The 26,839-nt window shown below is 42.5% G+C and overlaps 1 protein-coding gene across 20 annotated transcripts in view; it reads left to right on the forward strand.

The window, feature by feature from the left end:
* LOC311115986 (calpastatin-like) overlaps positions 1-26,839 on the forward strand; it is a 48,004-nt gene that overhangs the window by 1,012 nt on the left and 20,153 nt on the right. For 15 of the 20 annotated variants that reach the window (XM_084191115.1, XM_084191101.1, XM_084191102.1 and 12 more), the window contains exon 2: positions 26,265-26,330. In XM_084191115.1, coding sequence (XP_084047241.1) covers positions 26,265-26,330 — 66 coding nt within the window. Of the gene's footprint in view, positions 1-14,103; positions 14,260-26,264; positions 26,331-26,839 lie in introns of those variants that run through there. The other 5 variants (XM_084191108.1, XM_084191119.1, XM_084191118.1 and 2 more) reach the window with 5 other exon arrangements.

Genomic DNA, 26,839 nt, shown 5'->3' on the forward strand with positions numbered 1-26,839 from the left:
CCATTCTCGTGATTTTTGTCATTGTTGTTGAGCACCCCTTTGTTTGCTGAACCAACCTAGACCCCAAAGACCCCAAAAATGTTGAGGCCTCTCAGGTCGATATTGTAAAACAAATTGTGTTCTTAATGACACAATCAATAAATATGAGGCACAGTGACCAGAAAAAACTCCCTATACCGCTATTACCTGGTCATACATTGACCAAAAGGTATTGATGAGCTGATCATGTTCTGTTCCTCAATGTTTGTTTATGTGTCATGGTGCGACATAGAATGGACGTGTATGTAATTCTGGTGGTGGATTGAGTCCAGGCATATTTCTTATAATACTTTACAGATGCTTATTTTGATGATTTACAGTTGTGTTACTCAGGAGTTTGTGTTTGTCCATGTGTTCTAGTAGTATTTATATGACATGAGTATCAGTTTTGTGTTATACGGTTGCACTTGTGACTGAGTAGGCTGCAGTCTAATATCCCGCGGTCTCTGTTTGTGTTTTGAGGGGAATTTTGGCTCTGCTTTGGGCTAGTTGGGCTACTTTCCCAGACCTGCGTTGTCAACACACTGACTGTGCACTCTGCCATTCCGGCTCAGCATCATCTGCTGCTTTCATCAAACACATAGAAAACAGCCAAAGGGGAAATGTATCTGTGCTACACATTCCAACTATGGACAATGGTGTCACGTTAATCTGCTTCCCCAGATCACTTCCTGCTGAGATGTATACAGTGAGGGAAAAAAGTATTTGATCCCCTGCTGATTTTGTACGTTTGCCCACTGACAAAGAAATGATCAGTCTATAATTTTAATGGTAGGTTTATTTCAACAGTGAGAGACAGAATAACAACAACAAAATCCAGGAAAACGCATGTCAGAAATGTTATAAATTGATTTGCATTTTAATGAGGGAAATAAGTATTTGACCCCCTCTCAATCAGAAAGATTTCTGGCTCCCAGGTGTCTTTTATACAGGTAATGAGCTGAGATTAGGAGCACACTCTTAAAGGGAGTGCTCCTAATCTCAGCTTGTTACCTGTATAAAAGACACCTGTCCACAGAAGCAATCAATCAATCAGATTCCAAACTCTCCACCATGGCCAAGACCAAAGAGCTCTCCAAGGATGTCAGGGACAAGATTGTAGACCTACACAAGGCTGGAATGGCTACAAGACCATCGCCAAGCAGCTTGGTGAGAAGGTGACAACAGTTGGTGCGATTATTTGCAAATGGAAGAAACACAAAAGAACTGTCAATCTCCCTCGGCCTGGAGCTCCATGCAAGATCTCACCTCATGGAGTTGCAATGATCATGAGAACGGTGAGGAATCAGCCCAGAACTACACGGGAGGATCTTGTCAATGATCTCAAGGCAGCTGGGACCATAGTCACCAAGAAAACAATTGGTAACACACTACGCCGTGAAACTCTGAAATCCTGCAGCGCCCGCAAGGTCCCACTGCGCAAGAAAGCACAAATACAGGCCCGTCTGAAGTTTGCCAATGAACATCTGAATGGTTCAGAGGAGAACTGGATGAAAGTGTTGTGGTCAGATGAGACCAAAATCGAGCTCTTTGGCATCAACTCAACTCGCCGTGTTTGGAGGAGGAGGAATGCTGCCTATGACCCCAAGAACACCATCCCCACCGTCAAACATGGAGGTGGAAACATTATGCTTTGGGGCTGTTTTTCTGCTAAGGGGACAGGACAACTTCACCGCATCAAAGGGACGATGGAGGGGGCCATGTACCGTCAAATCTTGGGTGAGAACCTCCTTCCCTCAGCCAGGGCATTGAAAATGGGTCGTGGATGGGTATTCCAGCATGACAATGACCCAAAACACACGGCCAAGGCAACAAAGGAGTGGCTCAAGAAGAAGCACATTAAGGTCCTGGAGTGGCCTAGCCAGTCTCCAGACCTTAATCCCATAGAAAATCTGTGGAGGGAGCTGAAGGTTCGAGTTGCCAAACGTCAGCCTCGAAACCTTAATGACTTGGAGAAGATCTGCAAAGAGGAGTATGACAAAATCCCTCCTGAGATGTGTGCAAACCTGGTGGCCAACTACAAGAAACATCTGACCTCTGTGATTGCCAACAAGGGTTTTGCCACCAAGTACTAAGTCATGTTTTGCAAAGGGGTCAAATACTTATTTCCATAATTAAAATGCAAATCAATTTATAACATTTTTGACATGCGTTTTTCTGGATGTTTTTGTTGTTATTCTGCCTCTCACTGTTCAAATAAACCTACCATTAAAATTATAGACTGATCATGTCTTTGTCAGTGGGCAAACGTACAAAATCAGCAGGGGAGCAAATACTTTTTTCCCCTCACTGTATATGCTTTCTGTCAAACACACGTGTCAGTAAGTGGTTAAGTGGGATGTAGTAAGGACTAGTGAGTGTCAGGGTGTGACATTTGACACTTGTTTTTGCACACTAATGCAATTAGCAGAGCACTGTGTGCTGAAATATAAACTGCTGTCATAAATTGTATATTTCCCAATACATGTCCTAATCACACATTCAGTATTGCCACGTACATGCAACTCTATATACAGTAACTCTAAGCTGTACAGAGCTTGCAAGGAGGATGACTGAAATATATTTCACAATATATGCAGCATATACTGTATTCATATTTTTGTTATATATTGACACATATGCATTGTTTACATGGATTTTACATTCTACACAATGAAAATAAGAACATATTCACACAAATTTAATAGGCATATTATAGATCCAGGTAAGTGAAGGCCCATTGTGTGGTAATGTGTGGATGTGTCTGTTGTATTGGCCAGAGCTTTAAAAAGGGTAGGGACCTGTAGTCAAGCACGTGGAAATGTCTGTGATACCCTAAAGCGTGTGTCTGAGTTTGTACTATTTAGTCATGTACTATTTCCATGTAAAAGGACCCATGAGCACAAACATGTGAAGTTCATAGGAACATGTCAAATTGGGTGTCAAATAAAAGCTAAGAGTCTATTTATTTTATACATTTTTTATTAAGTGCCTTCGGAAAGTATTCAGACCCCATTACTTTTTCCACATTGTTACGTTACAGCCTTATTCTAAAATTGATTAAAATGTTTATTTCCCTCATCAATCTACACACAATACCCCATAATGACAAAGCAAAAATAGTTTTTTTGATTTATTTGCTAAGAAAAAAAAGAAAATATCACATTCACATAAGTATTCAGACCCTTTACTCAGTACTTTGTTGAAGCACCTTTGGCAGCGATTACAGCCTCGAGTCTTCTTGGGTATGACGCTACAAGCTTGGCACACCTGTATTTGGGGAGTTTCTCCCATTCTTCTCTGCAGATCCTTTCAAGCTCTGTCAGGTTGGATAGGGAGCGTTGCTGCACAGCTATTTTCAGGTCTCTCCAGAGATGTTCGATCAGGTTCAAGTCCGGGCTCTGGCTGGGCCACTCAAGGACATTCAGAGACTTGTCCCGAAGCCACTCCTGCGTTGTCTTGGCTGTGTGCTTAGGGTCGTTGTCCTGTTGGAAGGTGAACCTTCGCCCCAGTCTGAGGTCCTGAGCGCTCTGGAGCAGATTTTCATCAAGGATCTCTCTGTACTTTGCTCCGTTCATCTTTGCCTCGATCCTGACTAGTCTTCCAATCCCTGCAGCTGAAAAACATCCCCACAGCATGATGCTGCCACCACCATGCTTCACCGTAGGGATGGTGCCAGGTTTCCTCCAGACGTGACGTTTGGCATTCAGGCCAAAGAGTTCAATCTTGATTTCATCAGACCAGAGAATCTTGTTTCTCATGATCTGAGAGTCTTTAGGTGCCTTTTGGCAAACTCCAAGTGCGCTGTCATGTGCCTTTTACTGAGGAGTGGCTTCCATCTGGCCACTCTACCATAAAGTCCTGATTGGTGGAGTGCTGCAGATATGGTTGTCCTTCTGGAAGGTTCTCCCATCTCCACAGAGGAACTCTGGAGCTCTGTCAGAGTGACCAATGTGTTCTTGGTCACCTCCCTGACTAAGGCCCTTCTCCCCCGATTGCTCAGTTTGGCCGGGCGGCCAACTTTAGGAAGAGTCTTGGTGGTTCCAAACTTCTTCCATTTAAGAATGATGGAGGCCACTGTGTTCTTGGGGACCTTCAATGCTGCAGAAATGTTTTGGTACCCTTCCCCAGATCTGTGCCTCGACACAATCTTGTCTCTGAGCTCTCCGGACAATTCCTTCGACCTCATTACTTGGTTTTTGCTCTGACATGCACTGTCAATTGTGGGACCTTTTTATATAGACAGGTGTGTGCCTTTCCAAATCATGTCCAATCAATTGAATTTACCACAGGTGGACTCCAATCAAGTTGTAGCAACATCTGAAGGATGGTCAATGGAAACAGGATGCACCTGAGCTCAATTTTGAGTCTCAAAGCGAAGGGTCTGAATAATTATGTTAATAAGGTATTTCTGTTTTTTATTTTTTATAAATTTGCAAACATTTCTAAAAACCTGTTTTATTGGGGTATTGTGTGTAGATTGCTGAGGAATATTTTTTTAAAATCCATTTTAGAATAAGGCTGTAACGTTACAAAATGTGGAAAAAGTCAAGGGGTTTGAATACTTTCCAAAGGCACTGTATTTCTACCTTTGTGTACCTATTTAGGATACATCACCATGAAGATAATTACTTTCATATCCATAATTATGCATTTCTGTGTAGTACAGATCAGGGACCCATGATGTAATTCTGTTACCGCAATTCTGTTACCGGGTGTAAATCCACCTCACTTACTGTAGTTCAATAACCAAAATAGATTTGTTCAAACTCAAGGTGTCATGTCATAGCTGACACCCCATTCTTTCTGTAGACATCTTTAAATCTTAATTCGGAGCAGATATTTAACATACTTTTTTTGAAAACGTGGTCCGCTACCGTGGAATTACCCATTTCCTTTTGAATACCTACAGTACTGTGTGTCTCTGTGTGTGTTTCTACATGTTTCTGTGTGCATCAGAAAGATAGTCCAGCCGTTAGATTTCTCACTCCACTGTCAGTTTGTCTTGAGCCTGACTGCTGATCCAATCCTGACATGCTCAGTGGCTCTCTCATGCTGTGGTTATATAAAAGCCCCTCTGGGAGGGTTTCCAGGCCTTTGGGCTTACCTGAGAATGTGCTTTTTACCAGGGCGTTGAACAACATGGCATTTGGCTATTCGTTTGCTCGTTTGTTCTCCTGTCTATTTCCATCTATCATGGTTGAGGCAAACCCTGGCTCTGTCCCAATACTCTAAAATAAGTTAATTTCCTGCTAACTTTTGTCTCCTTCACTTGTCTCCTTTCCCTCATTGCTACTGATACGCAAAATAAAAATAACTGGATAATGGAGGAAAGGATGTGAGGAAAGGAAGTGAGTTAAGACTATTGAGACAGAGCCCTATTTGCTGTTACTAGATATTTTTGTGTTTAACAGGAAACAATGAGCAATGTCCTGAGCAATCACACACAGTGGTGAGGTGATATCATCCATTGAGCTGTTGGTCCTCATGTCAACACGAATATTTGAATGTTGAAAATATTCGGACTTAGCCACTTGTGTGCATGTAGTGTTGGACAGGCAGTGAGGGCAAACACTCCACCATAGAATGTACAGTGCTAAATATAGCAGCACGGTACAGAGACGAAAATCAGTAGATGTGATCTGAGCGTGCACAGAACGGTCATTGACACTCATGCAGCCACTCAGTCAGCTGTTATGTCCGTTAGTTCAACAGAAAAGGATGTTGAAGACAATTGTCTTTTGAGTATTCACCTGCATGACAGAACAATTACATGTCTGTGTCTTAACAGAGAGAAATTACTTGATCTTTGGCAACTTCTGAACACTGACATGACGTGTGTGTGTGTGTACATGTGTGCATTTGTCTATGCATGTGTTTGAAAGTATGTGTGTCCATAGTAGAGAACGACCGATAATCGGTCTGGACGATACTTTTGGCCTTTTCTAGTCTATCGGCTATCGGTCTTTGAGTATCGGCACAGACTATTTCCCTTTTATAGCGTGAGCGCACTTGCCTCTCGTGTGAAACTCCTGCAAGCCGTCGCCACTCATTGCTAGTTAGCCTGTCCTCGAGGAACGTCTGGGCTGCTTGCTATAGCTACCCAGTCATGCTGCACTTTTATAATGCCACACTGAGTGGAGAAAGTGATAATTAATTTACTGTTAGGCAAAACAATGTCCATACAGGCTGCAGCACTTTACAATGCAACATACCGCTAGGTAAACAACAACATACAGAATAGAGCTAACAATGCAACATACCGCTAGGTAAACAACAACATTCAGAATAGAGCTAACTTTGCTAGATATGAAGCTAAAGTCAGTTTACTAACGTTACCCTAGAACATACATACTCAACTGGCGAACTGCAGACCGAATCCGGACCTAGAACGGGGCCAATACGGACCGCAGAGCCCGTAAAAATTGTTTTTACTCGGTCGAGCTTTGACCCCTGGTATCATATAAACACACATAAGACATGGAAGAATGCATAGAATTTCAGGAAATGAGCTTTAAAACAGCAAAGAAAATCTCTGCCCCATGCAAAATGTGTAGAATTGCGCAAAATTAGCTTTAAAACTGCACATTTTCTCTCCGCCAAAAAGAGGGATGTGAACAGTTTGGGGTTGCGAGGTGGGGGATTTGTTACTACGCCGATAAATTACATTATCCATCCGGACCTTTGCCACCTAGGAAATATGTGTGACCGGACCTTTTCAAATAGTACTTGAGTACCCCTGCCCTAGAACTTTATTTGTGATAGCTAACAATAATGCTAAATATGCTAAAATGTTGTTAATTCACTGAGTTAGGTAGCTACATAACTTGTTTTTCCCATGCTGAGAGAACTGCCCAAGCAGAACTGCCTGGCTACATGACATGCAAGTGGTCTCTTATGGACCATTATTCCTCCTCCACACATACTTTACAGTTGGCGCTATGCATTCAGGCAATTAGCGTTAGCGCATCCTCCAAACCCAGATTTTGCCGTCGGACTGCCAGATGGTGAAGTGTGATTCATCACTCCAGAGAACGCGTTTCCACTGCTCCAGTGGTGGCGAGCTTTACACCACTCCAGCCAACGCTTGGCATTGTGCATGGTAATCTTAGGTTTGTGTGCGGCTGCTCGGCCATGGAAACCCATTTCATGAAGCTCCCGACGAACCGTTCTTGTGCTGACGTTGCTTCCAGAGGCAGTTTGGAACTCGGTAGGGAGTGTTGCAACCGAGGACAGACGATTTTTACATGCTGCACGCTTCAGCACTCGGCGGTCCCGTTCTGTGAGCTTGTGTGGCCTACCACATTGCGGCTGAGCCGTTGTTGCTCCTAGACGTTTCTACTTCACAATAACAACACTCACGGTTGACCGGGCTGAGCTCTTCATTAAGGTCATTCTACTGCCAATGTTTGTCTATGGAGATTGCATGGCTGCGTGCTCGATTTTATACACCTGTCAGCAACAGCGTGGCTGAAATTGCCCAATCCACTAATTTGAAGGGATGTCCACATACTTTTGTATATATAGTGTATGTTGTATTTTATGTGTTTTTACCCTCACTGACTGTGCTTTGTACCGACCCATGAAGTGCAATTGCAGTAAGCTATTGTTACGCTGCAGTTGTAGTAGGAGTTCACACCATAGAGAGAGATTGAGGACTTTTAGCATGCAGCCCCATTGAGGACTTTCACCATTTTTAAGTAGTCAACTGGGTGGGACTTCCTATGGGTTATGTAAGGATCACATAATTCTATCCAGGTCATCAGGAGGGATCAGCCAATGAATTATACTCGTGAGCAAACATTCCAAAACTGCAGGTGGCAGTGAATAACCAACCTTGGCTTTATACCTGTTCAAACAACACACTCCAGGTGGCAGTGTGCACCCTTTTAGTTTGTTTACCAACTCATAGAAGAAGTAGAAGAAGATGGCCTCGATTGTGCTGCCCATGCTCTCACAGACGCCAATACAATGTTGCTTCCTCTAACTATCTCTATGGTTCACACTCAGTTTGACTATTATCTCCCTAGGAACAAAACTTCTAGACTGAACCCTCCCACCTGCACTGATTTGTTCCTGACGCAGGCCAAGATATCTGATTGGTCTAGTCATTGACATTTTAGTCATTTAGCAGACGCTCTTATCCAGAGCGACTTAGTTAGTGAGTGCAAACATTTTTGTTTTTGTTTTCATACTGGTCCCCCGTGGGAAACAAACCCACAACCCTGGCGTTGCAAATACCGTGCTCTACCAACTGAGCTACACGGGACTAGTCCCCTGAGATGGGTGGGGCCTTGCTTTGGCTAAGCATTCAGTTGTCAACAGATATAAGGGACGTGTTGGAGAGCATCAATTTTGTGCAGTTGCTGATCAGCACATTTTTATGTGTGTTGCATTATAGGGATAAACGTTATCTGACTTGCGCCTACATGTTGACTTCATGAACTTTACAATAACCACAAAATCGAGGGTCATGCAGTTATTATATATTTTTTGTTTTTGTATTTAATATTTAAAATATACAATCTACTTGCAGTGAAGCCGCTCAACAACTACACCACATTAGTCATCTAACAGACTCCCATCCAGAGCAACCCACAGAAGCAACCAGGGTCAACACCCTGCTCAAGGGCACGTCGACAGATCTCCCTCAAGGTCAAAAACGGGGACCTGAACCAGCGACCTATCAGCCACCGGCCCAAGCTCCCAACCGCCAGCCCTCCAGCCCTCCCCACAGTTCCTCGAGAGCTGCCCCGCAACCATCCGAGACCCCCCCCCCCCCCCCGCAAAAAATTATAATGATCAAATAAAATAATTCCGTCCCCCAATGCACCAACAACCAACAAAATTAACAAAACTGAAAAAAACTGAAAACAACTATGCAAAAAACAAAAGACATCAAGGACAACAGAAAACATAACAGCAAGACCAACTGAATATGTTGGAGTGCATGTATGGCACTATTTACATGTGTGTCCGTGTTTGTGCTCGTGTTTGTTTGAATGAGAGTGTGTGCATATGCATGTGTACACGCGTACAAACACCTAATGCAGTTTTTGATTATTGCTGTATCTGCGGTTGTTTCCCATCAACTGCACCCTGCAGCCATCACCTACATAATGTTTGAGGTCGACTGCATTGCAGTCGGTAACTGCAGACTGACTGATCTACAAATCCTAAACAACGAATCATTGTTATTTGTGTATCAGTCAGTCTGTCACCATTTACGGACAATGCCTCACATCATGTTATGCTCTCGAACGCAGCCAATGAGAGGCACAATTGTCCACCGATCATTAGGGAGTTTTGCTCGACCCATGTGGATATGACTGAAACAGAGCAAATGTTCTGCCGCCATTTACAAGCTATTTAAATGAACGGGATATTTAAGAAACCTTTCTCACCAACTAGTGTGATATTCAGTTTATGAGTGTGTTTTTAGGATGATATGGGGGTTAGAGAAGAGCTTATTTTGACATTCTAACAAAAAACTATTATACACAATGGAAGCATATTAACACTGAGTGGCGCAGTGGTCTAAGGCACTGCATCGCAGTGCTAACTGTGCCACTAGAGATCCTGGTTCGAATCCAGGCTCTGTCGCAGCCAGCCGTGACCGGGAGACTCATGGGCGGCGCACAATTGTCCCAGCGTCGTCCAGGGTAGGGGAGGGAATGGCCGGCAGGGATGTAGCTCAGTTGATAGAGCATGGCGTTTGCAACGCCAGGGTTGTGGGTTCGATTCCCACGGGGGGCCAGTATAAATGTATTCACTAACTGTAAGTCACTCTGGATAAGAGCGTCTGCTAAATGACTAAAATGTAAAAATGTAAATGTAATGTTATGAGCCTTGTTAATAGACAACCACTGACAGCAACTTTCTGTTTCTCCCCTGACTGCAACAGCCTGATTTTGACTGCTGTCAATGCTTTAAGAACACGCCCAAAGGTTACCAAGAGTTACCGAGTGAGTCGGTCCCACCCGAGTTGTTCCACCCCAGTGTAAGCATGTCACGCATACACACACTAGTGGGGAGGACTTGATTTAGTCACAAAAAATAAAACACAAATAAATGCAAAGGGGAGCGATTACGTAACAAGCAGAGAGGTCAGTGGTTCGTTTGGTTTTCCTTTTTAGGATATTTTTTGACAGACCCAATCTGGTTGGAGGAGTGCAGACATAAGACAGAGCCTTCAGATCCAAGACATCTGGGGAACACTTATTTCCGTGTCGTACACCAATTGATGCCCAGCCCGTATATATCATGTATAGACACGATATCAAGTACAGTGAGGGAAAAAAGTATTTCATCCCCTGCTGATTCTGTACGTTTGCCCACTGACAAAGACATGATCCGTCTATAATTTTAATGGTAGGTTTATTTGAACAGTGAGAGACAGAATAACAACAACAAAATCCAGAGAAACGCATGTAAAAAATGTTATAAATTGATTAGCATTTTAATGAGGGAAATAAGTATTTGACCCCTCTGCAAAACATTACTTAGTACTTGGTGGCAAAACCCTTGTTGGCAATCACAGAGGTCAGACGTTTCTTGTAGTTGGCCACCAGGTTTGCACATATCTCAGGAGGGATTTTGTCCCACTCCTCTTTGCAGATCTTCTCCAAGTCATTAAGGTTGAGGCTGATGTTTGGCAACTCGAACCTTCAGCTCCCTCCACAGATTTTCTATGGGATTAAGGTCTGGAGACTGGCTAGGCCACTCCAGGACCTTAATGTGCTTCTTCTTGAGCCACTCCTTTGTTGCCTTGGCCGTGTGTTTTGGGTCATTGTCATGCTGGAATACCCATCCACGACCCATTTTCAATGCCCTGGCTGAGGGAAGGAGGTTCTCACCCAAGATTTGACGGTACATGGCCCCCTCCATCGTCCCTTTGATGCGGTGAAGTTGTTCTGTCCCCTTAGCAGAAAAACACCCCCAAAGCATAATGTTTCCACCTCCATGTTTGACGGTGGGGATGGTGTTCTTGGGGTCATAGGCAGCATTCCTCCTCCTCCAAACACGGCGAGTTGATTTGATGTCAAAGAGCTCGATTTTAGTCTCATCTGACCACAACACTTTCACCCAGTTCTCCTCTGAATCATTCAGATGTTCATTGGCAAACTTCAGACGGGCCTGTATATGTGCTTTCTTGAGCAGGGAGACCTTGCGGGCGCTGCAGGATTTCAGTCCTTCACGGCGTAGTGTGTTGCCAATTGTTTTCTTGGTGACTATGGTCCCAGCTGCCTTGAGATCATTGACAAGATCCTCCCGTGTAGTTCTGGGCTGATTCCTCACCGTTCTCATGATCATTGCAACTCCACGAGGTGAGATCTTGCATGGAGCCCCAGGCCAAGGGAGATTGACAGTTCTTTTGTGTTTCTTCCATTTGCGAATAATCGCACCAACTGTTGTCACGTTCTCACCAAGCTGCTTGGCGATGGTCTTTTAGCCCATTCCAGGCTTGTGTAGGTCTACAATCTTGTCCCTGACATCCTTGGAGAGCTCTTTGGTCTTGGCCATGGTGGAGAGTTTGGAATCTGATTGATTGATTGCTTCTGTGGACAGGTGTCTTTTATACAGGTAACAAACTGAGATTAGGAGCACTCCCTTTAAGAGTGTGCTCCTAATCTCAGCTCGTTACCTGTATAAAAGACACCTGGGAGCCAGAAATCTTTCTGATTGAGAGGGGGTCAAATACTTATTTCCCTCATTAAAATGCAAATCAATTCATAACATTTTTGACATGCGTTTTTCTGGATTTTTTTGCTGTTATTCTGTCTCTCACTGTTCAAATAAACCTATCATTAAAATTATAGACTGATCATTTCTTTGTCAGTGGGAAAACGTACAAAATCAGCAGGGGATCAAATACTTTTTTTCCCTCACTGTATGTGTGCACAAAACACAAAACAAAAATATTACATTAAACAAATTAAATGCATTTAACAATTAAATGCATAATTATCAATCATAACAAAGTACAGTTTTCACCTTGTTACACTACACAAACAATACACTTCTCCACAACACTGCATGGATATATCAATATTACATGACATTATTACATGAAACAACTAAACGTTTCCTAGTCTGTAGTTGTGACATCTTAAAACCTCCCAGGGCAACATGACCACCCAAGACAAGTTCTGCCTGATCTGTCCCTTTCTATCTTCTATGTGTCGTTGTCAACAAACGTTGACTGAGGACATTCCATGTCATTTAAACCCCTTCTGTCTCACAGAACACATTGATTATTTACAGATACAAAGTAACAAGTACATTAAATGGAAAGGAACATTGAAGGAGTGTCACACTGATGGTGGAGAGTTTGGGACTTTCCCCTTAGAATTTGCTCTCTTTCAAACACACTCATATCTGTAGTTTACAGTAAGTGCCACTCTGTCTCTGGACACTAGTGGGAGCCAGCCTGCTAGACAGGCCCTTCTCAGTTTACTTAATGGTTCTACATCTTAGAAGCTGACTTATCTAAGAAGCTGACTTCTATCTGAGGAGTTAAGAAAACAACGTCTAATATCTATTGAGTTTTGTGGCATGGAAGTATTGAACCATTGGTAAATCAATTGAATTCAAGCTCATATGACATCGTAGTTTAAACATAAGCATGAGTTCGCGTAGCCATGTTTTTCCGCACTCCATAAGGCTTGGCTAATGTCCCGTCGCGACATTTTCCTGTGTGTTTTCATAGTAGCTACAACAAGGTCTTTGAAGACTGTTTTGGGTAAGGGAAGAAGCACATATTTTTCCTCCATTATCCTCTCTCTCATCCTCCCTCCCGTCCTTGCTATTTCCTCTTCCTCCCTCTCTTTTCATTTTTAGCATATAATCATTGGTCTCGCTCTCCCCCCTCCCTTGCTCCTCTCTGTAAAAGGGTGTGGTTTGGGCTAGAGCTTCCATGTCACACTCTCGCTTTCACTCCCTCTCTTTCTCCCTCATTCTCGTTCTTTATACCATTTGTCTGTTTTTATATACAATCAATCAATCACATGTTATTTATAAAGCCCTTTTTACATCAGCAGACGTCACAAAGTGCTATACAGAAACCCAGCCTAAAACCCCAAACAGCAAGCGATGCAGATGTTGAAGCACCTCCTCTCTCTTTCTCTCTCTCCCTCTTTATGCTCTCTCCTCTCTCTCTCTCTCTCTCTCTCTCTCTCTTTCTGGTTTTGAGTGGCTCTGCTGTTCAGATTCCTAAGCAGTGAGTGTATCAGACACACCTTATTGCAGACAGACAGACAGACAGTCCTTGCAGCAAAGCCACCTCTGCCCAGCCTGCTTCGACTCCACCCATCTCTATCACTATTAAATATATGCTTAGGAATTGGTCAGCTCACATTACAGCACATACAATACATTCATTGCTTAATCATCATTACTCATTTCTACATGAAGGCTGTTGTATCTGTTTTTTAGTACCGCCACATATGCACAAACACACACAGTCAGAAGACCCAGCCCAAACTTTCCCTCACACATGTAGGGGATTTGATTATCTGGCCCGGGTTGCCCCGGTGGGAGGAGTAGGCACCGGGTGAAAAGTGATTGCGTTCGTTTTGGAACCGGACTGCCTCCCAGGCGTGATCCAGGTGCAAAAGTGCCGTAGGTTAAGCACGTGGAGTAATGCGTAGGATTCTGTGTTTTCAAATGCAAAAGTGATTGCTTTTGATAAAAATACTTTATCTGCCTTCCCAATGAGAACGAGTTAGAATATTCCAACATATATTTTATGGAAAAGTCATGTTGTATGTTTCTGAACAGTGTACCATGCTGCCTTGTTGACAACATGGCCGAGCGGCACAGATTACTGTTCGATTTTAGAAGGGCGCTCCTTCCTCACCGCTTTTTCCCGTCACGCCACGGGCCATAGACCGGTGCACCGCGGTTTATTTTAATCGAACTCCCTCAATGGAACTGACGGTCTTGTTTGTTTTTCCTGGCTAGCCTTGTGAAGGAGGTGGGCACAGTGTCCCCTTTCAACCAATCAGATCCAGGCATCTCCACTTCCTTTTTGGAAAAGGGGAGGTGCTTGAGCATTACTGTCCTGTCGGGCTTGTCCAAGTGGGAGGAGCAGAGGTTTTTATCTCTAGTCTGTGGTTTGTATGCATGTGTGTTTGTGGGACTTATATGCTTCATCCAGAGGGAATATAAGGTAATTTAGCCTCAGCACAGAGTCGGGGACTATCCAGATAAATACAGGATACACTCACACTCAAATCTATGGTATGTACCTAAACACAGCTTTTCTGTGTGTGTGTGTTTTGTGGTTTCCTCTTTTGGTGCCAGCCCTATAGATTTAGTTTGATGGTTTTGTCATATTGCTGAAGCGGCAGTTGACCTACACTGTTGTGGTGAGTGATGTCATTATCTTTTATGAGCAGACATATCCACCACAGATGTTACTTGAGTCAGTCAGATGAAGCCATGGGGCTTCTGATGTTTACATGTAGTTTACAGCTCTTAACATCTTAACTAGGAAACTTAGCAAAGAGCTCAAAACAGCTGTATGTGACCGAGGGGGAAATTACAGAGATCGCTTGGAGGCAAATTGCTTCGTTATTAAATTGAACTCTGGCAGACTTGTTCTGTACTGTAAGATGTTACCTGGTCGAGGAAGGGAACTCTGTGATGTCATCAGAGTGCTGCTGGCGGTGTAGATATAGTGATCTGTTGAGATTATATTAGGTTCACAATACGACATTTAGACTCAAAAATCATTTGAGGATAAGAGAGAGCCTGCTTTTATACACACACACACATTCTGACTTTTACTGTGAACTGTGAGTCAATTCACTTATTGCTGTTGTGACATTTGACAAACGTGACAATCCGCTGTGAAAAAGCATTATTATGACAACAGGAAGTATGCTGCAGTGTCGGTTTAAGATGAGGGAGGACATTTTTTTTAAATGAGCGTGGCCTTATTTCTATTACAGCATATTAGATGACTGTCATTCATATTTCGTTCACCCAGCTCAATGTAACATCAATAGGTGTGGGCTACTATACGATACTCAAACTTTCCCTATACCCATCATGAGGTTGCTACAACCTAGCCTATGAATGAAAGTTTACAACCTACGTGCACAGGTCGAGAGAAATTTGAGTAATCAAGGTGACAAACATTGACATTCAATACCTCCTTGCACAATCTTGCCTGCATCTAGCTGATCTAGCGTGTAATCATTAGTCCAACAGTTGCAAACAAGAGTGTCTATTGGACAAATTCAGGTCTGTTTATCCCCGTTTCGTTCCGTTTGCTTCATTTTAAGAAACATTTTTCAACATAATTGGTGGAATGAACACACCCCTGATCACACGCAAACACAGTTCACTTTCATAGTAGCTACATACAAAAAGCGTTGATCGTTGGATAATTCCTTTTTGCTTCAATGCGCTCTCCTCCTCTCACCTTTTCCCTTTGCTTGTGGACTTCAGTGCACAACAGTGTGTTTTAATCAATTATTTGGTGACGTGAACATATTTAGTGTAGTTTTATCTAAAAAGGATAACTTTGTTAATGTTTCACTATTTACATTTTTATGAAATTCATTCACCCACTTCCTCTGCTGAGGAGCCTTCACTGGTATGCTGTGTTTGTCACATTCGTTGAAGGACGGGACGGACCAAGGCGCAGCGTGATATGCATACATGTTTATTATAACGAATAAACACAACAACAAACTAAACGAACCGTGAAGTCCAAGGTAGACACAAACAACATACCTTACACGGAACAAGATCCCACAACCCACTAGTGCCAATAGGCTGCCTAAGTATGGTCCCCAATCAGAGACAACGAGCCACAGCTGCCTCTGATTGGGAACCACACCGGCCAACATAGATCTACACATAATAGAACTACAACATAGAATATATATAACAAAGAATATACACACCCTGACTCAACATCTAAGAGTCCCCTGAGTCAGGGCGTGACAGTGTTTTAGACTTGTCAGATATTACTGCATGACATCTTTGCAAAGCAAAGCATGAGTCCAGGCAGTCGTGAGCTCTTTCATGTTATATGAGTGCATTCTAGTCATTGATGTCTGTTTTCCAAATTACTCCAACTATCACACTATTTACATTAGGGCAATTCCACTGTAACAGAATTACGTTTTTACTTTAAAATGTATGCCAATCAAAAACCATTGATTTCCAAGTTTAACAAATCATTCAACTCCATTCACAAGGACTACTTTGAGCAATTCACATAGAACATTTCACAAAAACACATTTACTGGAAGAACTGTGCAGATGCAAAGTTTGGTAACAAAAGTACGGTAAAATCTCCCTCCCGTTTTTTTTTACCACATTTTCCAAAAACTCTGTTAAATATCTGCTCCAAATTAAGATTGAAAGATGTCTGCAGAAAGAATGGGGTGTCAACTATGACAAAATTATAATAATTTGGTTTACAGTAGGTGAAGTGGATTTACATCCCGTAACGAAATTACGGTAACGGAATTACATCATTGGTCCCTGATCTGTACTTTACAGAAATGCATAATTATGCATATGAATATCATTCTCTTCATGGTGATGTATCCTGAATAGGTACACAAAGGTAGAAATATGCAATATCCATCTTTTGCATATTTTAGTATTATTCTACACACTGACTATTATTGTAATGACCTATCCTTTTGGGGGTACTTAAGAATACATTTTTTTTTTTTTTTTTTGAGACCATAGGCCTACTGGTAAGGTTTATATGGGAGGATACTTCAGGGGTACTCGGGGCAGAGCAAAATTCAGTTGGTGCTACGGTCACCAAAAAAGGTTGGGAACCACTGCAGAAGAGCCCAGTAGAGTACAGTAAAGTATAGTTGATATGTTCAGTACAATGCAGTACATTATACTGTACTCTACTCTAGTGTGCTTTACTGTACTGAACTATACTGTACTTTTATTTTCTTTACTGTCCTGTACTGTACAATACTGTGCTGTCCAAACTTGTGAAACATAGATGTCTATGATTGGTTCAGATTTGGTCCGGCCTGGGCTGACTGACCAAATTTCAAGTACTTTTCAACGTCCATGGACACCCGGTGTCGGTCGGTATTCAGTGGGTGAGGATGCTTGTTACAGTAAATGGAAAGAGGGTAGGTGTCATGGTAGGTGACATTACCGGGGGGAGAGAGAGAGAGCGGCAGAGAGAGGGAGGGGTTGTCCAGACTGTTTTCAGTCTTGCTTTGACCACCAGATGACAAAAATAGAAAAAACCCCAGTTATGAGCTGAACATAACAGGATGCCAATGTAAGTATGAAAAAAAATATTTATGTATGCACTCACTAACTGTAAGTCGCTCTGGATAAGAGCGTCTGCTAAATGACTAAAATGTAAAATGAAGGGAGGACAGTAGCAGGTGACCCAAATATGGTTTGTTACTACTGTGATTTCCCATTGTAGCCAATTCAGTTGCAGTAATTCCATTACAGATTTTGGGGTAATTCCGTTACCGATTTGGTAACTGAATTACATGTTTTAATCACTAAATAATAAATAAATAAACTTGATATCAGTAAAAATATTATAACAAATTGGTAGGTCTACCTTTACTTGTTACTTCTGTTAACTTTTATTATCCTCCTTCTTCATGAGGGAGAGAAATGTGAAAATATCTTAAAGATATGTGGGTTTTTGGTAACGGAATTACAAGGCACAATGCAATGTTTCTTAAACTTACAGAAGGTAAATAATGTATCCAAAGCTAAATATAAGTGTTGATATTAGCAGGCAAGGGTCTTTACTTCACCATTATTGTGTTTTGATTTATTTCTAATACCTTTTGACTTTTTCTGGTAGATGTTGTCTAAGACCCCTTTTCCATGTGTTTGACCAGAAATCAAAGCCTTTGCTTATTCCTAATTTGTAGGATGAAAATGGGTATAAAATGTATAAATGCCTTAATTTCTCAAAAATATAGACTCTTTGCTTTCATTTGACACCCAATTTGACATGTTCTTATGAACTTTACATGTTGGTGCTCATGGGTCCTTTTGGATGGAAATGTCTATTAGCATAGCTATAACACCAGCTGAACCAGTACATGACACTACTAGACAGAATTGTCCCTATATAGGTCGGTATGACATACTTTGTAGCCTACACTGGTTAGCTTACTCATTTGGTATCACTGTAGCAGCTAGCTTGCTGTTGCTATCAGGGTTTGGGTCAATTCCAAAGTAATGACATACTTTGTGTCCATGTTAGCCAAATGCTTTGTCATCACTGTAGCAGCTAGCCGTATTGCTATACCCATCCCTGTTCCCCTGTAGCAGCTAGCCGTATTGCTATACCCAGCCCTGTTCCCCTGTAGCAGCTAGCCGTGTTGCTATACCCAGCCCGTTTCCCCTGTAGCAGCTAGCCGTGTTGCTATACCCAGCCCTGTTCCCCTGTAGCAGCTAGCCGTGTTGCTATACCCAGCCCTTTTCCCCTGTAGCAACTAGCCGTGTTGCTATACCCAGCCCGTTTCCCCTGTAGCAGCTAGCCGTGTTGCTATACCCAGCCCTTTTCCCCTGTAGCAGCTAGCCGTGTTGCTATACCCAGCCCTTTTCCCCTGTAGCAGCTAGCCGTGTTGCTATACCCAGCCCTTTTCACCTGTAGCAACTAGCCGTGTTGCTATACCCAGCCCTTTTCACCTGTAGCAGCTAGCCGTGTTGCTATACCCAGCCCTTTTCACCTGTAGCAGCTAGTCGTGTTGCTATACCCAGCCCTGTTCCCCTGTAGCAGCTAGCCGTGTTGCTATACCCATCCCTGTTCCCCTGTAGCAGCTAGCCGTGTTGCTATACCCAGCCCTTTTCACCTGTAGCAACTAGCCGTGTTGCTATACCCAGCCCTTTTCACCTGTAGCAGCTAGTCGTGTTGCTATACCCAGCCCTGTTCCCCTGTAGCAACTAGCCGTGTTGCTATACCCAGCCCTGTTCCCCTGTAGCAACTAGCCGTGTTGCTATACCCAGCCCTTTTCACCTGTAGCAGCTAGTCGTGTTGCTATACCCAGCCCTTTTCACCTGTAGCAGCTAGCCGTGTTGCTATACCCAGCCCTGTTCCCCTGTAGCAACTAGCCGTGTTGCTATACCCAGCCCTGTTCCCCTGTAGCAGCTAGCCGTGTTGCTATACCCAGCCCTTTTCACATGTCTGTTGTGGTCTGTGGGGTGGGGCCCAGTATAAGTCAACTCTTTTCATAGCCCAGCTCAGTAAAGTAAAGACAATCTCTTTAACCCTATGGTTGAATAAGCACTCATATTAAACCCCTAGGAGGAACAACCCTACTCTCTCCTGGTTACACAGACTGACATATGAATATATTATTAACCATGGCAGCATTGGCTCCTGTGCCACGCTGGCTGCCCCTTTATGCAGTATTTTAAGTGGTGCTGTGAGTAATGTTTCTGTGCCATCATTTGATACACACCCTTCTCGGGCGTGGCTATAGGACTCTGACTTAGTGTGTGTGTGCGTGCGTGCATAGATAGTTTCAACTGGTTTCAGGGCAACTGGTCCTTAAAACAGCTACATGTCTATTTTAGTGATAGTGTTTTGCTATTATTATTCAGTAGTAATAATAATACTAATAATAATAATACTAATAATAATAATAGCAAAACAGAATACTGTGTTAGACTCATGAAGTAGGCCTACCTCCAATAAGGTACACCCAGTAAAAGTGACTGGTTAGTCGTAGTTTATAACACTTTTTAGGTTGGACCCCGAGAGATGCATTTGTGTGGTTGACTGGTTTCCGCTGTACAGTCACTGTTGACATTGAGACATGTTCTTATTCTGCCTGGTACCTGCCCTCTATTCTCTACCCTGCCAGTGCTTTGTGTGGTTCTTAATGGACTGTATGCAGTAGGGCTGACTGTTGTTTATCTATCTGCCTGTATTAAAAGGTATCTGGGTAGTTCTGGGAGCTAGGTGAGCTAGCCTAACATGTCTACAGATCACGTGTGTGTCTGCATGGGTGGACACCTTCTCCAGGATTTTCCCTGAGAGAGAGCCTTGAAGGGAAAAAAACTGTTGTTGTTGTGACTGGTGGTTTTAATGGTGTGCCACCCAAGCAGATACAAATCCATTCAGCATACTTTTGTGTACACTAGTATGCACTTAATGCCACTGATTGTCCAGAGAGTTCACTCACCTGGTGTTCCAGGTGTAAATCAGTTTCTTATTGGACGGGAAGAATGCTGTGGACCTTGAGGCCAGATTTGAGAATAGGGGGTCATAGGTAGTGATGAGGGAAAACATTGATACAGTTACATATGGGGATGTTACTTTTGACGATATATCGTATAGTTTTGACAATATCGCAATATTATTTTTGCGCTAGTTGGCTGTACCTGCACCAAAACTCCAGTGTGTGTGTGTGTGTGTGTGTGTATATGTGTGTGTATATATATATATATATATATATATATATATATATAGTTATATATATATATATAGTTGTTTTCTCATGGCTCTCTCGTCCCTCTGCAAATATATATTTGGAACATCGAATCGCAATAAAGTAACAGTATCGAATCATAATACATATAGAATTGTGAGAATTGCAATACATATCGTATCGGCACCAAAGTATCGTGATAATATCGTATCGTGAGGTCCCTGGCAATTCCCTTGTCATAGGCTGTATAGCTGGAGTGTAGAACAGTATGGCTGGAGTAGCTATAGAGAATCAGTGTGTAGAGCTGAAGTAAGTAACCATGCTGCAGAAGGTCAGTCATCCTCAATCTGCAGCCGTGAGGTCACTGACTACGGAATGTAAATGAGATGTCAAAGGTCAACAGTTATCACACACTGGTCTGACATCAGCTAGGTGGTAAATGTTTCCCATTCCTGAGACCCTCAGTTGCCTGTTTAGCATTATTCTTCTCTGGCCTAGCTAGCCGTTAGCACACCAGAGGAGAAATCCCATTCGTACACATTAGCCAAATGTGCTACAATTCTGTTCATCATTACCCTTGTGTAGTGAATGCGGACTAACTGATCCAACTGATCTTTCACTTGACTTGACAAAAATGTCTCTGAGTTGATGTCTGGTGTGTACTTTTTGACATTGAATCAAGAGCTAAGACAGACCTTGGTAAGTTTAGAATGGCTATTAGCTTGTATGCTATTAGCCTCTGCCGAGTACCAAACAACTGGATGTTCCGGTCTTCAGGGGAAATGGAAAGACGCGACTTCCGCTTTTGGAAGTTAACAAGGCGACACTCCATCGTAACTCCTCCTCCACATTTACTGGATTGGTTGAACAGTGCAGAAGATAACCTCCTCTGACAGTCTTCTCGTCAGGAACAGTATGTAGGGGATCTAGTTTCAGGCGTTTATTTTACGCCTGCTACGTTCGGTTAGGTTGGACAAGGACTTCATACAACATGAAGGCCAGAGGGGCAGGGTAGTTAGAGTCAGTGGGGTTCGTTGAAGTAGGTTTTGTTGCATTAGAAATGAGAAGTGTGGTTTGTTTACACACCCAAAGCCACTTCCTTTGTCGTGTGCTGTTGGTTGGAAGACAGAGGAGAAAGCTTGCAGTGAGATGCCCATGTTCCTTTGCTGCCATGATCACATGAGTAGATTTGCAACCAAATGCCTTTTGAATCAACGTCTTTGTTTTGGGTTTGTTTTCCCCCTCAACATTCTTTAATCAACCACAATAGTCTGTAATTGAATTTGAAATAAACATACTTGAGTAGCTTGGGTCTAACTAGAGGCATTCAAATAGAGTGCTCTGGTATAGTTTTGCCAACATAGAGATACAGATAACAAACTAATTGTATCTCTTTGGTTGCCAAAAGATGAGCCAGCCAGGTGCCATGCCAAGCCACCGCCCTCTCTTTGTCTGTCCTTTCATTCGCCGGCAGAATCTGGTGTGTTGCCTAGCGCAAAAATATTTATCCAAAAGGAGGGCAGCGTGACTCGTTAGCCCACTTTCCGCCCCTGGGTGTATGTGACCTCACTTTCCCCTCCCTACTTCCTCCCAACCCGTCTGGGGGGACTTGTTCCAATACTTTACTGATAAATCCTTCCCTCCTTTCCTTCCTTCATTTAAGGTTCATTACTGATTATCACTTACTGGTGAAAACACCAGGCTGCAACCATGATATCACATATCTAATCACGTACAGTTTAAATCAGGGATTGCCTCAAACCCAGCTCGCTAAGGCCTTTAGTTTTGACAAGGTCAACACAACTGTGCTCCCACAAGACACACTCTTAGAAAAAAGTGTTCCAAAAGGGTTCTTTGTATGTCCCCATAGGAGAACCCTTTTTGGTTCCAGGTAGAACTATTTTGGGTTCCATGTAGAACCCTCTGTGGAAAGGGTGGAACCAAAAAGGGTTCTTCAAAGGGTTCTCCTATGGGGACAGCCGAAGAACCCTTTTAGGTTCTAGATAGCATATTTTTTTTCTAAGAGTGCATAGAGGAAGTAATGTTGTCAGAGTGAACAACAGTAATCACTCCAAGGAATGTTGAATGGCAAAATAAAGTTAATCTGAATAGTATAAGTAGTATACTATTAGTATAGGACAGTATTTTACTAGTAAGAATTTAGGATACAGTTTGACTAGTAAGATCTCAACCTCTGTCATTCTTTCTCTCGCTCTCTCCATCTGTCTCTCGCTCTGTCTCTTTCTCCCATTCCTATCATCTCTGTGTAACAGTAGAATCATTTTAAACTGGCTTGACTGGTTGGTTCAATCTAAACATCTTAAAGATACTTAGCAGGGTATGAGACACTCACACACATTGTTGGGAATCATAGCATAATAAATACAGTATGCTGTGCTGTAACTCTGGGACATAGGGAGAATCTCAAAACACATACTCCTCGTGTCCTCTCTCCTCGCCTCCTTCTCAAAACCCATTGGATAAGAAAGCCAGAGGTCAAATCTAAGGTCCTGCCACTCTCACCTTCTCCTCCAATGAGTTTTGAGAAGGGAGAGTGGAGAGAGGACACGAGGAGTATGCAATTGAGATTCTCCCATAGCCAGTATGGGTGGAGAGGGTGTATGAAGTCTTCTTGCCCCGTGGGTCACCTCCACTAAAAGGGTCCCCTTTAACATACTCCACCTGGTTTCTGCATTCCTCAAACCTGCAATGTTAGTTAGTTATTCTCACCGCTTCAGTCACAATTCCACATACACCCAACAGTAGGATATGGGATCTGCTTGGTTACGTAATATCATGAGAAAAGCTGTAGAGAATCCTTGGACAAACTGTTTTGATTATCTCATGTGATGCTATCAGTCCATTGACATGTGGGGTGTCAGTCATGTCATATAATTTCCCCTTCTCTCTAGAGATCAGCTGCTTCACATGTCACAGTTGTAGCGTGTATAACAGGGGATATATAACCTCTGGAATACACACCTAAGGTTGGTAATTGATGGGTCCTCTTTGATGTGTGAACGTAAGCTAGGGCATGAGAGAAAGATTCCGATTTCCTGTGATATCGGTTCTGACCAAGTCTAGATACATTTCCAGAAAGTGTATCGTCGATTCCCGTGGTCTTCTTGAATATATAAGTGAAAATGTATATCACGAAGAACTACAAGTTAGGCATTATAATAACACAAGGGTAAATCCATTTGAATTCAATCACTTTTTGACAGCACCCTTTTGATTTGAACAAAACCTTCCATACATATTAGCCCATTTTAGAAGTGTTCAGAAAGTGACTTTCATGACCTGAATGCCAAAACATTCAAGAGATAAAGGTGCTCAAAGTTGAACCCCACCATATCATAGTTGTAGACCCTACCATACCATGAGACATCCATGTCTTCATCACTGGAAAAGATAAACGTTTGAGATTGGTATAATTTAAAAGCTTACAAACAGGGTTGTCAAACTATTATAATTTATTGAAATATACCCTGTATTCAAGAGAATGTTGTGTCTCAACCGATGACGGGCACAACACAAACACCTCAGATGTAAAGTAGGGTCTAAGCTACAACATACAGTGCCTTGCAAAAGTATTCATCCCCCTTGGCGTTTTTTCCTATTTTGTTGCATTACAACCTGTAATTTAAATGTATTTTTATTTGGATTTCATGTAATGGACATACACAAAATAGTCCAAATTGGTGAATTGAAATGAAAAAATAACGGAAAAGTGGTGTGTGCGTATGTATTCACCCCCTTTGCTATGAATCCCCTAAATAAGATCTGGTGCAACCAATTACCTTCAGAAGTCACATAATTAGTTAGATTGCACACAGGTGGACTTTATTTAAGTGTCACATGATCTGTCACATGATCTCAGTATATATACACCTGTTCTGAAAGGCCCCAGAGTCTGCAACACCACTAAGCAAGGGGCACCACCAAGCAAGCGGCACCATGAAGACCAAGGAGCTCTACAAACGGGTCAGGGACAAAGTTGTGGAGAAGTACAGATCAGGGTTGGCTTATAAAAAAATATCAGAAACTTTGAACATCCCACGGAGCACCATTAAATCCATTATAAAAAAATTGAAATAATATGGCACCACAGCAAACCTGCCAAGAGAGGGCCGCCCACCAAAACTCACGGACCAGGCAAGGAGGGCATTAATCAGAGAGGCAACAAAGAGATCAAAGATAACCCTGAAGGAGTTGCAAAGCTCCACAGCGGAGATTGGAGTATCTGTCCATAGGACTACTTTAAGCTGTACACTCCACAGAGCTGGGCTTTATGGAAGAGTGACCAGAAAAAACCATTGCTTAAAGAAAAAAATAAGCAAACACAAAAGGCATGTTGGAGACTCCCCAAACATATGGAAGAAGGTACTCTGGTCAGATGAGACTAAAATTGAGCTTTTTGGCCATCAAGGAAAACTCTATGTCTGGCGCATCACCCCGAGAACACCATCCCCACAGTGAAGCATGGTGGTGGCAGCATCATGCTGTGGGGATGTTTTTCATCGGCAGGGACTGGGAAACTGGTCAGAATTGAAGGAATGATGGATGGCGCTAAATACAGGGAAATTCTTGAGGGAAACCTGTTTCAGTCTTCCAGAGATTTGAGACTGGGATGGAGGTTCACCTTCCAGCAGGACAATGACCCTAAGCATACTGCTAAAGCAACACTTGAGTGGTTTAAGGGGAAACATTTACATGTCTTGGAATGGCCTAGTCAAAGCCCAGACCTCAATCCAATTGAGAATCTGTGGTATGACTTAAAGATTGCTGTACACTTGCGGAACCCATCCAACTTGAAGGAGCTGGAGCAGTTTTGCCTTGAAGAATAGGCAAAAATCCCAGTGGCTAGATGTGCCAAGCTTATAGAGACATACCCCAAGAGACTTGCAGCTGGAATTGCACGTTCAAGTTTTCTGTTTTTTTGTCTTATTTCTTGTTTGTTCCACAAGAACAAATATTTTTCATCTTCAAAGTGGTATGCATGTTGTGTAAATCAAATGATACAAACCCCCAAAAAATCCATTTTAATTTCAGGTTGTAAGGCAACAAAATAGGAAAAATGACAAGGGGGGTGAATACTTTCGCAAGCCACTGTATGTGAATATGAAATAAATTGGGGTTTACGCGTTTTTTGATAATTTACATTGAAGGTAAAAGTCATAATTAAAAAACAACAGATTTTTCAAGCAATTATTAAATAGTTTGACAACCCTGTTTGTTAGCTTTTAAATGATATCAAACTCAACCGTTTATCTTTTCCAGTGATGTCTCATGGTATGGTGGGGTATGCAAAATGGGTCAACTTTGAACACCTCTATCTCCTGAATGTTTTGACATTCAGGTCCAAAACGTCACTTTCTGACCATGTCTTCCATGGGCAAACATGTATGGAAAGTTTGGTTTAAATCAATGGGGATGCTGTCGAAAAGTGTTTGCATTCAAATGGATCTACCCACAGGTAATAGTGTTATAAGTGTGTGAATCAGTCAGCTTTTCACTTTTCGCTGCAATGTGCCACAATAGCTAGTGAATAGGAGACATTCTAGAACCGTTGGTCATTTTATCAATGGAACAGGATTGCTACATGTGATGTTTCTCTGCCCTTGTCATGCAAAATGTGTGTGAGGAAATGGTACAGACATTTGAGAAGCATGGAATGTATTGTTTTGCTGTGGTTCATTTCAAGCCAAGAATATGCTAAATTGTGTCAGTGATTCTGACAATGATTAAGTCTGTGTTTTCTACTATGAGTGACGAAAACTTCTCCGTTCATTGTATGTTTTTTAACTCTCTCTCTCTCTCTCTCTCTCTCTCCAGTCGCAGCCCAGACAATATTCACCCACTTCAGTGGCACAGGTTGCTGTGAATCCAGCACAATTTGAGGTAACATTACTACACACTCTTCCTTAACCCCTCTTCTCTCATTCTCTCTCACCCTGTCCCTCTCTCCTTTTCCCTCTCTCTGTCTCACACACCTCTTCCTCCTCTTCCTCTGCCCAGCCTTCACCTTCTTTTCTTTGGGATAGGTCCCAGTTTCTGATCTGGCTTCCAGTTTATTTGACCCTTGGCCCCTTCTTTGGGCGATGCTTGGTATTGTTAATGTCTTTCCTGTTTCGACAGAGTAGTGCTGCCCAGTGTGTTCCAGTCTGTGTTATTACCATAAAACCATAAAGGATAGGGAAAACAATTTAGCAAGATTATATAGAAAAAGAAAACTCCCCTCTTCCTCCCATTCAGGCAAAGGATTGGTCACACCCAAATGTTCAGGGAGTGGAACAATGGCTTTAGAATGAAATATAGGCTTATGTTATTCAGCTCATTTGATTTTGTAAATGCTTCCAACTAGAATGTTTTAAACATATCCTGAATTATTCTATACATTTCTAATAGGC

The sequence above is a fragment of the Coregonus lavaretus genome (assembly GCF_964263955.1).
Source record: "Coregonus lavaretus genome assembly, contig: HAP1_SCAFFOLD_2857, whole genome shotgun sequence".
NCBI lineage: Eukaryota > Metazoa > Chordata > Actinopteri > Salmoniformes > Salmonidae > Coregonus > Coregonus lavaretus.